The 14014-nt window shown below is 42.2% G+C and overlaps 1 protein-coding gene across 7 annotated transcripts in view; it reads right to left on the bottom strand.

Moving 5' to 3' along the window:
- utrophin overlaps window positions 1-14014 on the bottom strand; it is a 118075-nt gene that overhangs the window by 34716 nt on the left and 69345 nt on the right. For all 7 annotated transcript variants that reach the window (XM_042332834.1, XM_042332833.1, XM_042332831.1 and 4 more), the window contains 3 exons: window positions 12981-13055; window positions 6323-6524; window positions 2447-2532 (listed from right to left, as the gene is read on the bottom strand). In XM_042332834.1, the coding sequence (XP_042188768.1) occupies window positions 2447-2532; window positions 6323-6524; window positions 12981-13055 (363 nt within the window). The remainder of the gene's footprint in view (window positions 1-2446; window positions 2533-6322; window positions 6525-12980; window positions 13056-14014) is intronic.

Raw genomic sequence — 14014 nt, 5'->3', positions numbered from 1 at the left:
TGCGCAATTGGCTGCCGCGTTTGCCCACAAATATACAGTCAATTCACTTTACAGTGTGTTCTGTGAAGCGCTTTGGGACGTCCTCCCGACGTGAAAAGCGCTATATCAAATGCAAGGATTATTATTATTATTATTTGTTGTTGTTGCTTTTTGGAGCCAAAAAATGTAGCAATCGTTTGCACTAGCAAGGCATCAAAACAACCATGGCGTACATGATCCACCACTGGCCAGGGCACTGGGAAAAACTCCTTGCTCTGTTTGAACACTGTTATGGGATAATTGGTAATGTCCACCCGAAAACAAGCAGATAGGGTTCAATATTTCATTCCAAAGATGGCATCTCTGCCACTACTGCTGTCTCTCTCCCAGCACTACACTGGAAGGAAAAACTGGACTATGAGCTCAAATCCTGACAACAACAACAAGATTCCATTTATAGAGCGTCTTTCACATCGGGAGGACGTCCCAAGGCACTGGACAGTTGGGTCAGGACCCGAGCAGGGTGGATATGGTCAGGGTGAGGGGAGGGAAGGGAGGTAGCGAGAGGGGCTAGAGAGTCGAGAGGGGAGCTGAAGGCACGGTCAAAGAGAAAGGTCTTGAGACCGGCCTTTTCCGGTCATGAAGTAAGATGGCATGAAGTAAGACGGTCAGATTATACTACTAATTAACTTTGCTCCACAACTCAGATACCTCAAAGTCTCACTGTGGTGCTATCATTTATTGTCTTGCAAAGAGATCCCACTGTTAAGACTAGTCTGATGCTAACAGCTCAGACAGGAAGGACAGAACATTGAAAACATTTAGAAGAGCCATATGCTTCTTCCGATTAGTATCTCTGATCAGAGTCTCAACATATTCTTGACAATGTGATAAGGCCTAGATCAAAGAGAAGGATTATTATTATTACTCATCACAAGCCCTTTTCTGCATACAAATCATTAAAGAAACCTAATTGTTCGCTTTTTTTCACAAAACTCACACGTACTGTTAACAATTTGTCATTATTATTCCAGAGCACAGCTTGCTCACATTTAGATCCACACACATTTTTATTTGTCACTTTTAACAGCTGAAGAACTATACTGAAAACGGAAACAAAACACTCATTTTGTAATTAAAATTACCATCAAAACTGAATAAGTTTCCGAAGATGAACATGCGATGATTGTACCCAACAGTACAGATGACACTCATTGTAATGATACTCATTCACTGTTTAAAAAAAACATTTCTTCGCTTCATTTTTTTGTCAGCCCAATTACTCACACTCTGAATGAAGAAATTAATTCTCATGTCACTTTAATGACACAAACTGACACCTCATTTACATCAGTGCACATATTCCTCCATTAACATCAAACAGCATTTCTGACAGCACCCACGATGAATTAATTTGTTACTAAGTACACAGACAAAATTCTCAGCTTCTCAGCTACAGTGTTAAGGAGGCTTAGATGTGTTGTTTTGTATTAAAATATTCTGTATATACCCATTTAATTTTGCTCTGGTCTTCTTTAAACAGCATTCTGTGCAATGCTCCAGCAGTAATAAATTGTGCTGCAATGCCATGGGGATAAGTCACAGATTTCCCTAAGCTTCATAAATACTCTAACAGCTTGGTTCAGCAAGTGAGTATTAGTTCTGCATCTAAACTTTTAAGGACAGGGGACAGCTCCTCAAGTCACGACACTGGGAGAGATTTCCACAGGCAGAGAGGCAGTGCATCATGTTTGGTTACTGGCACCTTTTGAGATTGATGCAAGATATTGAGACAGCAGTTCTCATGTTCCTTGCATAATACCAACAACCTGTGACAGTATGGCTACATTGAGTGGTGTTGCAGACAGTGGACTCTGTCTTGGGGCAGACATTACTCATCAGGCCCATTGGCTCACTTTACTGGCATTCTGGACTTCCCTGAGTTTGAAAGGAAGACATCTTGCTTCCTCCCATGTACGCTGGGCTCCAGGCTCAATATTTGCATTAATGCACAAATTTACTGTCAAAGGCAAATTGCTATAGACTTCAGAGAAGAAAAGTGACACATTTTTTTCATTGCAAAGTCACTTAGTGAACAATGCAAGGCCAGAAGTCTAACAAACGCCGTCGCCGAAAATCTCCATACAACTTTCCACAGCCAGAATTGTCATTTTTTTTGTGTTTTGATAGCTTTTGACGCCCTGTAAATTGTCGCTGAACAAACACTATGTAAATGAAGTAAGTCAAAACGCACTATGAAGGGGACTGCATGGTTAGATTCCACGTACAATTGCACCGCAATGAACATTTGCTCCAAATAAAAGCAGATGGTTATAAGGACACATTGCGGTTTCCAGCTGATTGTCAGTGTGTCGTTCAGCAGATCACTTCTACCCTTAAAATTTACAGCTCAAAACATTCAGTCCAACTGTGCCTTTCCATCTGCAGTAAATGAATCAGTACTCACTCTTGTATTTTTCCTCTAGGAGACCCTTAGATAGAGACATCAATCCGATCTTCAGAGATAGCACACGGATTTTTCCACTCCTACCCCTGGGTAATAAAGAGCAGTACACAAGGTCACCTTCTGTTCAACTGCTGATGAGATCACCTCACCAGCACGTGTCCTTTCTTTGCTTAAACAGTGAAGCTCGACTTAGTACAAATGCATTTACTTCCGGGCACATCAAGCTCCCACAGCAGAATAAATAGATCTGTAAGTGTGCCGAGTTTGCACTTTATATCACCTCACAGACCCAGGGGTTGGAAAAAGTGCCTCGGGGCCACATGCGCAATTTAGATTTATTCTGTGTTTTGCGTGTCAATCTGTGAATGAAGTGCCAATCACACAGGCCTAACACTTTGATCCAGATGATCTGAAGTGACAGCTCTCAGGTAGGTCCTAGTGACAAACAGCACAAGACAGCCGCAAAAGACTAGGGCACCTAGCCCACTGCGCTTATATTACCTGCCGCAGTGGGACATTACTGGGTTGTGGGAATACCTGCAGTCCTCAGAACTCATATCCTGTGTGGATCAAGGCACCCAGGTACACTTGGTTCAAGATTTATTTGTACAGGTTTAAGGTCATTCTTCTTCTGCTCACACTACACTTACTATTAGTGGGTAAGCAACTCTACAAGTAAAATTTTAGTGTGACCAATTATTTTTCTCCCCACTGGCCTCTCTGCTCTTAGTCTGTCCCACTCTTACTGGTGCGGTTTACAGGTGCCGGTTGCCCTCCAATATCTTATCCGAGTTGCCTTGTTCATGTGTGAATCTCGGCAGTAAGTGTCGGCAGGCTACTCAACTGTGAAGGATGTCACAGCCGAACCTGATTTCTCCACACTTACACGTACAATCGGTAAAGGGTGCCTTCGAGTGACCAGCATCAGGAACCAGCCATTTATTCCCTCCCTCACCCTGAGAAGGTTAGCGCAATTTATCTTCTTTATGCAGTCCAGCCTGAGACCAGGAACTTTAGGACGCAATGTGATTCAAACCAGTAAACTCCTGGTCCATAACCTGTAACTCAACCCCATTGGGGCTGCCCAGGTTTGAGAAATTTCAACATCAGCTGTTTTAACTATGGATGTGATCACGCAACATGATTTCCAGATAGTTACTAGCATATGCAAGCAAACACCCTAAACATATCGTATCAAAACTGTCTTGGCACTGGTCTTCACGAAACTGCATATCTATATATATATATAGAGAGAGAGAGATGGCTTTTGGTTTGAATGGCAGATCAATCATCTTCAATTGAAAGATGAGTGAAAGCATCTCAGTAACATCTGACTGTCTGACAGTCAGTCAGTCAGTCAGTCGTGTGACAAGATCCACCAAACAAGCAGCTCAAATATTGTAGGTTGCCAGCATTATGAATAATAATAATAAATAGTCACATTGAGCTTAGAATATTATAAATATTCGAATGTAAATTTTGGCTGCCATCCCGGGGGCAGGGCATTAATAGTCAAAGACACATTAGCACTTGAACACAAAGTGTTGCATCAAAGTGAATCAGACATTTTAATAACACACTCTAAAGACTTCAAGTGCAAATATATTTGTTCTATTTCCTGAGTACGGTAATCAGGGTGAAACATTCATGGAGCAGAAGCATGCAAATGGAATCAGTTTGTCTTTAGTAATGCTACTGTCCATCTGATTACCAACATCTATCCTTAGGTCAGACATGTGAAAAGTCAGACAGGCCAATTTCCATACTGAGCAAAAACTGAAATTTTACAAAAAAACCTTTGGAAATTTTCCTTCTTTTGTGGTAACATTCGGAAGATGTGGATGCATTAGCTTAAAGTGGCGAACGACATGTAGGGATGAACTTCTGAATCTCACTTCACTCAAATTTGATTACCTGATCAGTAATCCTTGTGGATGTCATTTTGCATTGGCACAGCACACGGGTATCAGCATTTCCACTCGTAGGCGATTTACAAGTCGATTCTCTGGACTTTTACTTTAATATTTAAAAAAGCAATTTCTCCATCTCATGATTAATTTACCAAACCACGAGGTTAGGCTGGTGGTTCAATCCCAGGTGTGGGGACTGAGTCAGCATAAGTATGCTTGGTGGACATTCCTCTCAGACATCTCTCTGTGGGAGCCTCACAATCAACTGCTTCATGTTGTACTGTCACACCAGTTAACAATTTCTTCTCGTCTTAACTATCTCCACTGTTCTGAAGCAGCTGACTCAACCTAGAGTATAGTTCCATGGCACCAGCTGAGTCCAGTCAGCAGGTGGTTTACAACTGAGCTCAATCTAATTCCCACCAGACATCCACACAAGTGCACATCCTAGCACATTGATAAAATGTGTGAACCTTGATTGATTTTTGCCTCCCCAATGCTGAGCCCAATTGTCAGACTCAGAACCCTGAGATTATCAAACTTTGCATTCATCAAAGATCTAACTTGGCACCTTCCGCATGACTGTCAGACTGAAAAGGACAATTACCTATTAAGCCAGCAGAGGAGTGGACATTGCTTATTTATGTATCTAAGAATATGATTGACCAGGTTTTGAAGCCAGTGCACAGTTTGCTTTCAATTAAGTGATAAGCAAAGTAGCTCATCAGTGATCTCTTCTTGCTGCTTATTCTTGATAATTAGTAGATTATTTGAAAAGCACCAATTTATTACTTTTGGAAAAAAACTGTAATATTACTTTGATACAATATACAAATGAAAATTGAATGGAAACGTAACAGCTTGTGGCTATCTTAAATGAGTTTATGTAATCAGCCAAATTTATTCCAAACAACTTTGAAATGTTATGAATACGTTATCAAACTTAATATCACACTAATTATAGAAAAAATAAGCAGAGGTTTACAGGAAGTGAAATATACAAACATTTACATAAATATTGTTCTATAAAATGTGAAACTAAATTGGTTTGGATGGATAGAAATAAGTTTTAACAAAACATTTTCTTGACTTGCAAACGTTAGAACAGGTTTTTGTGGGGGAGCAGGGTTAATATGGAGGATTCTCTTCTCTTATTACAAAGAAGCAACTTATTCAAACTCCTGAGGAGGGTCATGAAGTAGGGCTGTTGAAGATGATGAACCTTAAGTAGCGATCGTCTTGTACTAAAACCTAAAAAGCTACTTTGTGAGTGACAAAATTTCCACATTCCCCAAATTTAAGATTATCCCCCCAAAAATCTCCATTAACCAGCAAGGTTGATTATTCTTTCAAAGTCCAATCAATATCAACTGGCTGACTGATATGTCGAGAAGTAGCTCTTTCTGGGTGGCACTGTCTGAGTTACCAAATCCACTGATGCAGTCGGGCGCTTCAGGTGAGAATCACGACCCCAAGGTACTGCAACACTAATCCAATGTCTTTTCCTCTGAATTAAGAGGATCAGCTAACGGTTTGTTCCTATTAGGTATCTATTATATACAATTTATATATGTACAAGATGCGACATTGCAATTTCCACTATACGAATACATAACTGCATTATCATCATCATCCGTACATTTGGTATCACATCGGGAGGATGTCCCAAAGCGCTTCACAGGATTCACTATGAAGTAGAATGACTGTATGATAGCAGGAAAAAGTTCTTTACATTATATTAATATTATTATGGTCTTTATATTATATATTTACCAAACCTTTGGAATGGGAGCTGATGAAACTTCCTAAACTTATTGTAATTTATACCTTCAACTTAAATAAAAATTGAAAAAGCAAAACCTTGTGTAAATATTGCCCTACTGTGAATGAGTATTTATCATCAAGCAGTGTTCATTCCACTCAAATCATGTGTGTCTCAAATCTCAAACAAGTAAGTAATACGTACGTGTCAAAGACATTTAGAAGCCAGTTCAAACACATGTCCACACACAGCGGCACGTTGACCAGATCCTTGTGGCTTTGCTCTAGGCCGTCGTAAATAGTTGTTAAACAATTGATCACCTCAGTCACGTTTAGAAGTTGCTCATTTTGTGTCAGCTTGTGCTGTTCAAAGATGCTATGTGCAGTGTTCAGGTCCAATAAATCCACTGTGAAAGGAAGACATTACAAAATTAGAACTCATCAGAATTTAAACTTATTGGAGCTGCCTGAACAAAAGTTAGACAGTCTCTTTCTGTCCTGTAAATGATCGCAGCGAGTCAAGGTAGTATTTAGTATTGGCATAAACAGGCCAACTCTTCTAAAAATAACAGCAGTACTTCCAGCATCAGGCTGTGATTCCTATTTAAATGTGAATATAGAAAAATATGCTGTACAGTCTGTTGGTGGAGGTACACTGGTCCTGACAGAAGGACTTGGCTAATGACGAGATAGTTAATACTTTAAAGGATCCCGATTGGAATCTTCATTCTCACTATTTAAAAAAAATTGGGTCACTGAATCCACAACCGTTTGTGGGACACCGCTGTGCGCAATTGGCAGCCGCGTTTCGCCCACAGAATATACAGTCAATTCAATTCACAGTATATTCTGTGAAGCACTTTGAGATGTCTAGAAGACATGAGGCACTGTATCAAATGCAAATATTATTATCATTATAACCAGTTATTATTTTGCTGGATATTCTGGCAGACACCAAACCACCTAGTGATTCCTGCGTCAACATGAAGTCAAAATAATTTCATTTCCACAATGAATAGACATGTAGGAGTGGAAAAATGCAGCATGCGATGTGATAATTATGATGCGGGACATTCCAATCGATGCTTGCAGTCGATAACTTCTACAGGGAACTTCCACTCCCTCTTTAAGTTGTTTTTTGCCCAAAAGCCGATCACTTCAGCTATTGTGCTGGCTGCTGGGGCCTCACAGATCCTAGCAATTCAATGTTGCTTTGGCTTAACTCGACTTTTAAAATTATAATTATCCCCAGTGTACAAATATCACATTACTTCACACACCAGATTTTTCACCATATACGGTAGTCTCAATGCTCAAGCGAAGCACCAATGCTTAGGCTTGATCTGAAGATGCGCAGTACAGGTGCAAACAGCGGAAGCGGCATTAGGTTTCTGAAGCCGGGTGGCCGTCTGGGTGACTTGAAGAGACTTCAGTGATGATCAATGATTTATTTCTCAGGCAGCACGTTCAAAACCAGGAATATGCTTTTGGGTGGTCAGGGTGGAAGAAAGTACGCGGTACATGTACAGTACATGTATGCGGATGACACCCAACTCTATTTTTCCACCTCTCTTTGCGACCCCCAGTCCCCTGATGTTCTGTCAGCCTGCCTGTCAGATCTCAAGGGCTGGATGAGCGCAAATTTCCTTCAGCTGAACGCTGACAAGACGGAAGCCATACTCTTTGGCTCTCGTCAACGTCTAAAATCTCATGGCTCTCACCTCCTCCACCTACCAGACCTCCCACTAAAACTCTCCGAACCTGTACGCAACCGAGGCGCCAGTTCGACCCCCAATTATCCTTCCTCCCCCACATCCGGTTCCTCACCAGCACCTCCTTCTTCCACCTCCGACACATCACCCGTCTCCGCTAATATCTCTCTCCGAAAGTCGCTGAAACCCTAGTCCATGCCTTTGTCACCTCTCGGCTGGACTATTCTAACACCCTCCTCGCCGGTCTCCCCTCCACTACCATTCATAAAATCCAGATTATTCAAAACTCTGCCGCCCGCATTTTCACCCGCACCAAAATCCACTCTCCGATTACCCCAGTCCTTGCCAGACTGCACTGGCTGCCTATCCCAGAGAGGATCAACTTCAAGATCCTCACCCTTGTATTCAAATCCCTCCACTCCTCTGCACTGCCCTACCTCTCTGACCTCCTCTCTCCTCAAACCATTGCCCACTGCCTTCGTTCCTCCGGGTCTGTCCTCCTCCTCGTCCCCCGAGTCCTCCGTTCCACACTCGGCGGCCGTGCCTTCAGCCACTATGCCCTGAGGCTCTGGAATTCCCTTCCCCAATCCCTTCGCCTTGCTATTTTCCTATTTTCAGGTCCCCGCTGAAGACCTTTCTTTTCGACCGCACCTTTGGTCACCTTCCTCCCCCTTCCCGTGGCTCGGCCCCCGGGATCCGTTACTATGAAGCGCTCTGAGACGCCGTCCGGCGTGGAGGACGCTATATAAATCCAAGTTGTTGTTGAAAGTGCACCACTTTCTCTGTGGTCTCATTGAGGATGGGTTAATAAGTTGGAACAAGGACAACTTTTTTCCACGCAGTTGGAAAAGAGTGCGTCGTATTACAGAGGTCATACAGCTGCACTGTAGGGAGCTGTTCAATACCTACAAAGTGATGCAGGAGATAGAGCGCAGTCATTAAAATATGTGCTGGAAAATAGACGGGACTCTTTGACTGTGACTAAAAAGGTGTGGCTAAATACAGAGAATACTTCCGGAGGGTTTCTCTTTGAGTGCTAGCTTCTGGTTATTGAGGATTTTCCTTTTTTTATTCTTACAAGAATTGACAGCTTTGTTATCCCTGGATTAAGCAACTGGTGCTGAGTAAGCCTGGTATGCGGCATTGGACTCAGACCTCAAGAACATCAAGGTGGCTGGCATGTCACAAACTGTCCTGTAAAGGTCTTCCCACCATGCTGAACTGTGTTGCCCAAAAGAAACTCGCAGGGAATACCTGGTACCTGCAATCTACCTAGTGAGGGCTCAATCCTCCGCTTGTGGATGACAACTGACCAACTGGTGACTAAACTCGCAGGGAATACCTGGTACCTGCAATCTACCTAGTGAGGGCTCAATCCTCCGCTTGTGGATGACAACTGACCAACTGGTGACTATCCTCCTTGGGCGGGAGGTAAGCGGGGTCTCCTTGGAGCTGAACTGCCTCCAAGGTTTGGCAACAGAATATCAGAATCAAGCGAACCTTCTGTGGCAGACTCAGTAACCAGTACTAGAGCCAGGCAGGTCCGCAGTACTCCAGGGTGAATCACAGCACAGTCAACCTGGTTCATTGGCAGGACTTTGAAGGGCAGACCAGTTACTGGGGCAGGGAGTGATCCCACTCAGGTAACTCTGCAAGCCAAAGCTCTGACGGATGGGGTGGTCCGAGCTGGACAAGCGAGGGAAAGCTTGCAGGCAATGTTCTCGATGGCAAGATATGTTGAGACTACAAAAGTCGTCCCACAACACTGAAGGCAGATGCTTGCCAGATAGCTGATGGTGGCAATGCTCACTCACATTTCATTCTGAGATACGTTGCCCACCAGGAAGCTCACAGGGAGTTCCTTGTACCCACCATCCACCTAGTGAGGGCTCAAACCAATCAGCGCTTGCCGGATGTTGAATGGCCAACCAGAGACTATGTTCCTGTGGGGGATAAGTAGGGTCTCCTTGGAGCTGAACTAGCTCCAAGGTGACATGCCTGGCAATGGAGTGTCAGAATCAAGCCAACCCTCTGTGGTAAACTGGTTCCTGAACCATTTGGATCCACAGTATTCCAGGGCACTGCTGATGACAGCACAGTCACTGGGAGTCATTCCATTTACCTCCTGTTAACCCTGCAACTCAAAGCCCTAATGGGTAGGGTGGTCCTGGCTGGACAAGCAGCAGGAAAGCTTGCCGGACAACAATATCAATGGCAAGCTATGTGGTTTTAGCTGGCTAGACTCCAATGCACACTCTGGGGTCCCCAAGCCTTGGCTTTTGCCAACCTGGGCCTAATATTCTCCGGAATTAGGGAGGAAGGATGTGTCCCTCCAGTGAAAAGTTGATCCATTCCAATAAACATCTCAGATATTTACATGCATGATTTGAATATTCTTAAGCATGATGATGGGTTTCCACATTTGTGTCACACACCTGGCTGGACAAAACAAAAAGGAAGCTAACCTGTAGAAAAGATGGTATATATTTTTACACTATCCCCTAAAAGTACTCCTGCAAGATCTCCTAAAGAGGCAATTGCTCAATTTGGAATCCAGCCCAACAGATTGGCAGCAGCACCACATAAAGCGCTGTATGAATGCTCGATAAGTGTCATCCTGTCTGCATACCATACACCAGCAATCGAACATCAATAAAGGCTGACTCACCGCAAGAGTTTCTGGATTGATTTTGTGTCCTGGTGACTACAAGCTGTGATAAAGATCCAGAAAGATACCAAGAGAATTTGGCAGTCCAAATGCTACGGATACGTTAATGATCCTATGGCTCTATTCAAAGGTCCTGTAGCTCAGTGGTTAGAGCACTCGCTTTGCAAGTGAGAGACCTGAGTTCAATTCCAGGCAGGGCGAAACCTTGGGCAAGTTTCCTTACTCCACACGCCTAATAATAATCCCTCCAAAACCAAAAACAATAATTAAATTGGTCATTTTCAATCTACGACTGTTTGTGGGACATTGCTGTGCGCAATTGGCTGCCGCGTTCGCCCACAAATATACAGTCAATTCACTTTACAGTGTGTTCTGTGAAGCGCTTTGGGACGTCCTCCTGACGTGAAAAGCGCTATATCAAATGCAAGGATTATTATTATTTATTAAAAAGAGTTTCTCCTGGTGTCTTGGCCAACTATTCCTCAAATAAAGTTGGTCTTTCATTTCATGGCTTTTGTCGGACACTGTTTTAAGCAATTGGTTAATGCATTCACCTACAAAACACAGTCACATAACTTCACATTGTATCTGGGACATGCTCCAGATTTGAAAGGCACTATAACATATATAAGGATTATTATTATTTATTTCAGGAAAAGACTGGAAATTTTTTTGAAAGCTTCAGTGTTCATATCTGCAGGAATGCCCTGTTTAATCCTGTATTCCTTACATAAAAGAAACCTTGTGTAAATATAAATAAATGCAAGAAATACTGGCTCTGCTACATTAAATTTACAATTATAGTATTGCTCAGGTCAATTAAGTTTACAGAAACGCATAATATTTATGTGAGTAGTTTATGCTGAAACGTCTTGAAATCGCTTTGGATTTTGCTGAAGTCGGTGAGGCCTGATCCTACAAGCTTGCAGATCGCTTGGAAATCTGGAAGGAACAGATGCCTGCGATAATCAGTTTCAAATGTTTTTCTACATAAATCTCATTCATGCATTTGAATCAACATACTACACCCAGCACAGAGAACCACTTGAAATGCTTCACTCTTGCACCCACCCAAAAAAAAAAAATTCTAAATTGAACGCAACTGCAATCTCACATCTCCATTTTGCTGTCAGATATTTTAGTCCTACCAGTTTCACTTACTGAAATTAAAGTATTATTTAACTGTATAACATGGCGCATTGGATTCATGGCAAACTTGGTTTTCTCACTGTCTGTTTAATTTCCCGTCCAGTTCTCCAACAATTCTCAGGAAGTTGTTGAGTGTATCACTATATCGGAACATTCTAAAAAAAACTTCATTCCTGTTTAATCTTGATAAGGAAATTGGGCACAGAGCAGCCAAGGTCATGAATTCCAAAGCACACAATTATGCTGGAATTTATATAATCCATTCGACAAGTGATTTTCACAAAGGACCACCTACGAGTTAAAAGTTAAAGTTTCACAGTTCTAGATTTCTTACAGCCATCAAACTTGTGTTTACCAGGCTGCACATCTCTCTGAAATCTGGATAGTATCAACACCTGGGCTAAATCGGTTTCCAGTTCCTGACTTCCTTAAAACGCTCCTCATGTGACTCAACAGCTAAACTGCTTGATTCAACGCTGCTCACTGAAATCGATTCTGTTTGGTGCACATCCGGAATGCAGAAGATAAAGTGATGAGATTTCGTACCTGCAATCAAACTAATTCATGATGTGCACCTTGAAAATCAATGCCTGGAGAGAAACAAACAAAGCTGTTCTCTTGAAAAATAGCCTGATAAGCTCAGCCTCAGAACTGAAACAATCCACAATATATTCCTGAACAGAAAAATTGATTTGATAACTTAAAAATGTTTTTATATTGTTATATATTTACACGTTTCATTTCTTCCTCTACCTAATCCCAGCCATTCTTCGATTAATAATAACAATCCATACATTTGGTTTAGTCCCTTTCATGTCAGAACATCTTAAAGCACCTCACAGGATATTCTGTGAAGACTGTGTTTTGTGGGCAAACACAGGCAAATTCCACCCAGACAATGTTCAGTCAATGATATCATGATATCTATCTTAGTGACAACTTGACTTGCACCCGCAGGGAAGCATTGTGCTCCCTCTCTGCTTCTCCTGACTGCATGATCGAGATTAGTAAATCAAGAGTACAAACCTGCATCCCACCCCAAGTGCCGTTTGCAGCATTGTGCTACGGATATCAGTTTAAGCCGAATCATCGATGACACTGAATCATTTTTGACAAATTGCGTAACTGTTGAAACTAGCAGCCAGTAATAAAGCTTTAACCAACTTCAAGGAGATTTTGTAGCGCAAATACAGTAAATGTGGCATCTATATTATTCCACAATGTAGGTTCACAACTTTGGATGCTAGGATCTCACCACACACCCCCCAACTCCCCATTAGCAGACTGTAAACCATGATTGATAACATCTGGAGAAATTCTCTGCAGACACTTACAGCAGAGAGCTTTCTGGAGCCGTCGGATCTTCATGGCTGTACGGTAAGCAGAAAAACGGACGTTGTTCAGGTCACCTATATTTGTGAAAAAAAACATAAAATCACAACACTTGAAATATGAAAACAATCGTTAAAACTGTATCATACAATAGGGGCGAGAACAGAAAATAAACATAGTGAAAAGCTCAAGAATACAAACTGGCGGAAGAGCAAAAAAAAAATCCCTCATCTCTTTGGGGTTAATTTGATGTTGATCACACCAGAAACAGACTCCCTTCTCCCTCTCCCCCACCCCCAATTAAAGCTTTGCCTCATAGAATTGGAAGACATATCCAAGTCTCTTTGATGCTTTGAGGAACAGCCTGGGCAATTATCAACAATGCTTTGGATTATTCTGGTCTTGCTAGGCTTTGCCAGGTGTACTATCATACCCATTTTACAGCTCAGTGGACTCAAGGCATTTAAAGCCAGATCTCACCTGGTCTCACAGCCTCAAACAACTGAGCTACCACGAATGTTAGAACATATTTATTGTTCGTCTCCCCCCACCCACTCACCCTCCGCAAACATACACTTATATAATATAAGTGTGGAGTCCTGTAGCTCAGTGGTTGAGCACTCGCTTTGCAAGCTAGAGACCTGAGTTCAATTCCAGGCAGGGCGAAACCTTGGGCAAGTTTCCTTACTCCACACAGAGCCTAATAATAATCCCTCCAAAACCAAAAACAATAATAAATTGGTCATTTTCAATCCATGACTGTTTGTGGGACATTGCTGTGCGCAATTGGCTGCCGCGTTCGCCCACAAATATACAGTCAATTCACTTTACAGTGTGTTCTGTGAAGCGCTTTGGGACGTCCTCCCGACGTGAAAAGCGCTATATCAAATGCAAGGATTATTATTATTATTATATATAGAGAGAATTGGTTTTATCTCATTTAGCTTTGCCGAAGTTATGTTGCCTCATAACAAGCATTTTAACTAGAACATTCAGAAGAATAACATGAGCAAATCGCATTATCGTCATTGCCCTG

This window comes from Callorhinchus milii, unplaced genomic scaffold (genome assembly GCF_018977255.1).
Source record: "Callorhinchus milii isolate IMCB2004 unplaced genomic scaffold, IMCB_Cmil_1.0 Scaffold3, whole genome shotgun sequence".
NCBI classification, from domain to species: domain Eukaryota; kingdom Metazoa; phylum Chordata; class Chondrichthyes; order Chimaeriformes; family Callorhinchidae; genus Callorhinchus; species Callorhinchus milii.
Note: the sequence above shows the minus strand (reverse complement) of the source record. Positions and strands in the feature narration are given on the sequence as shown.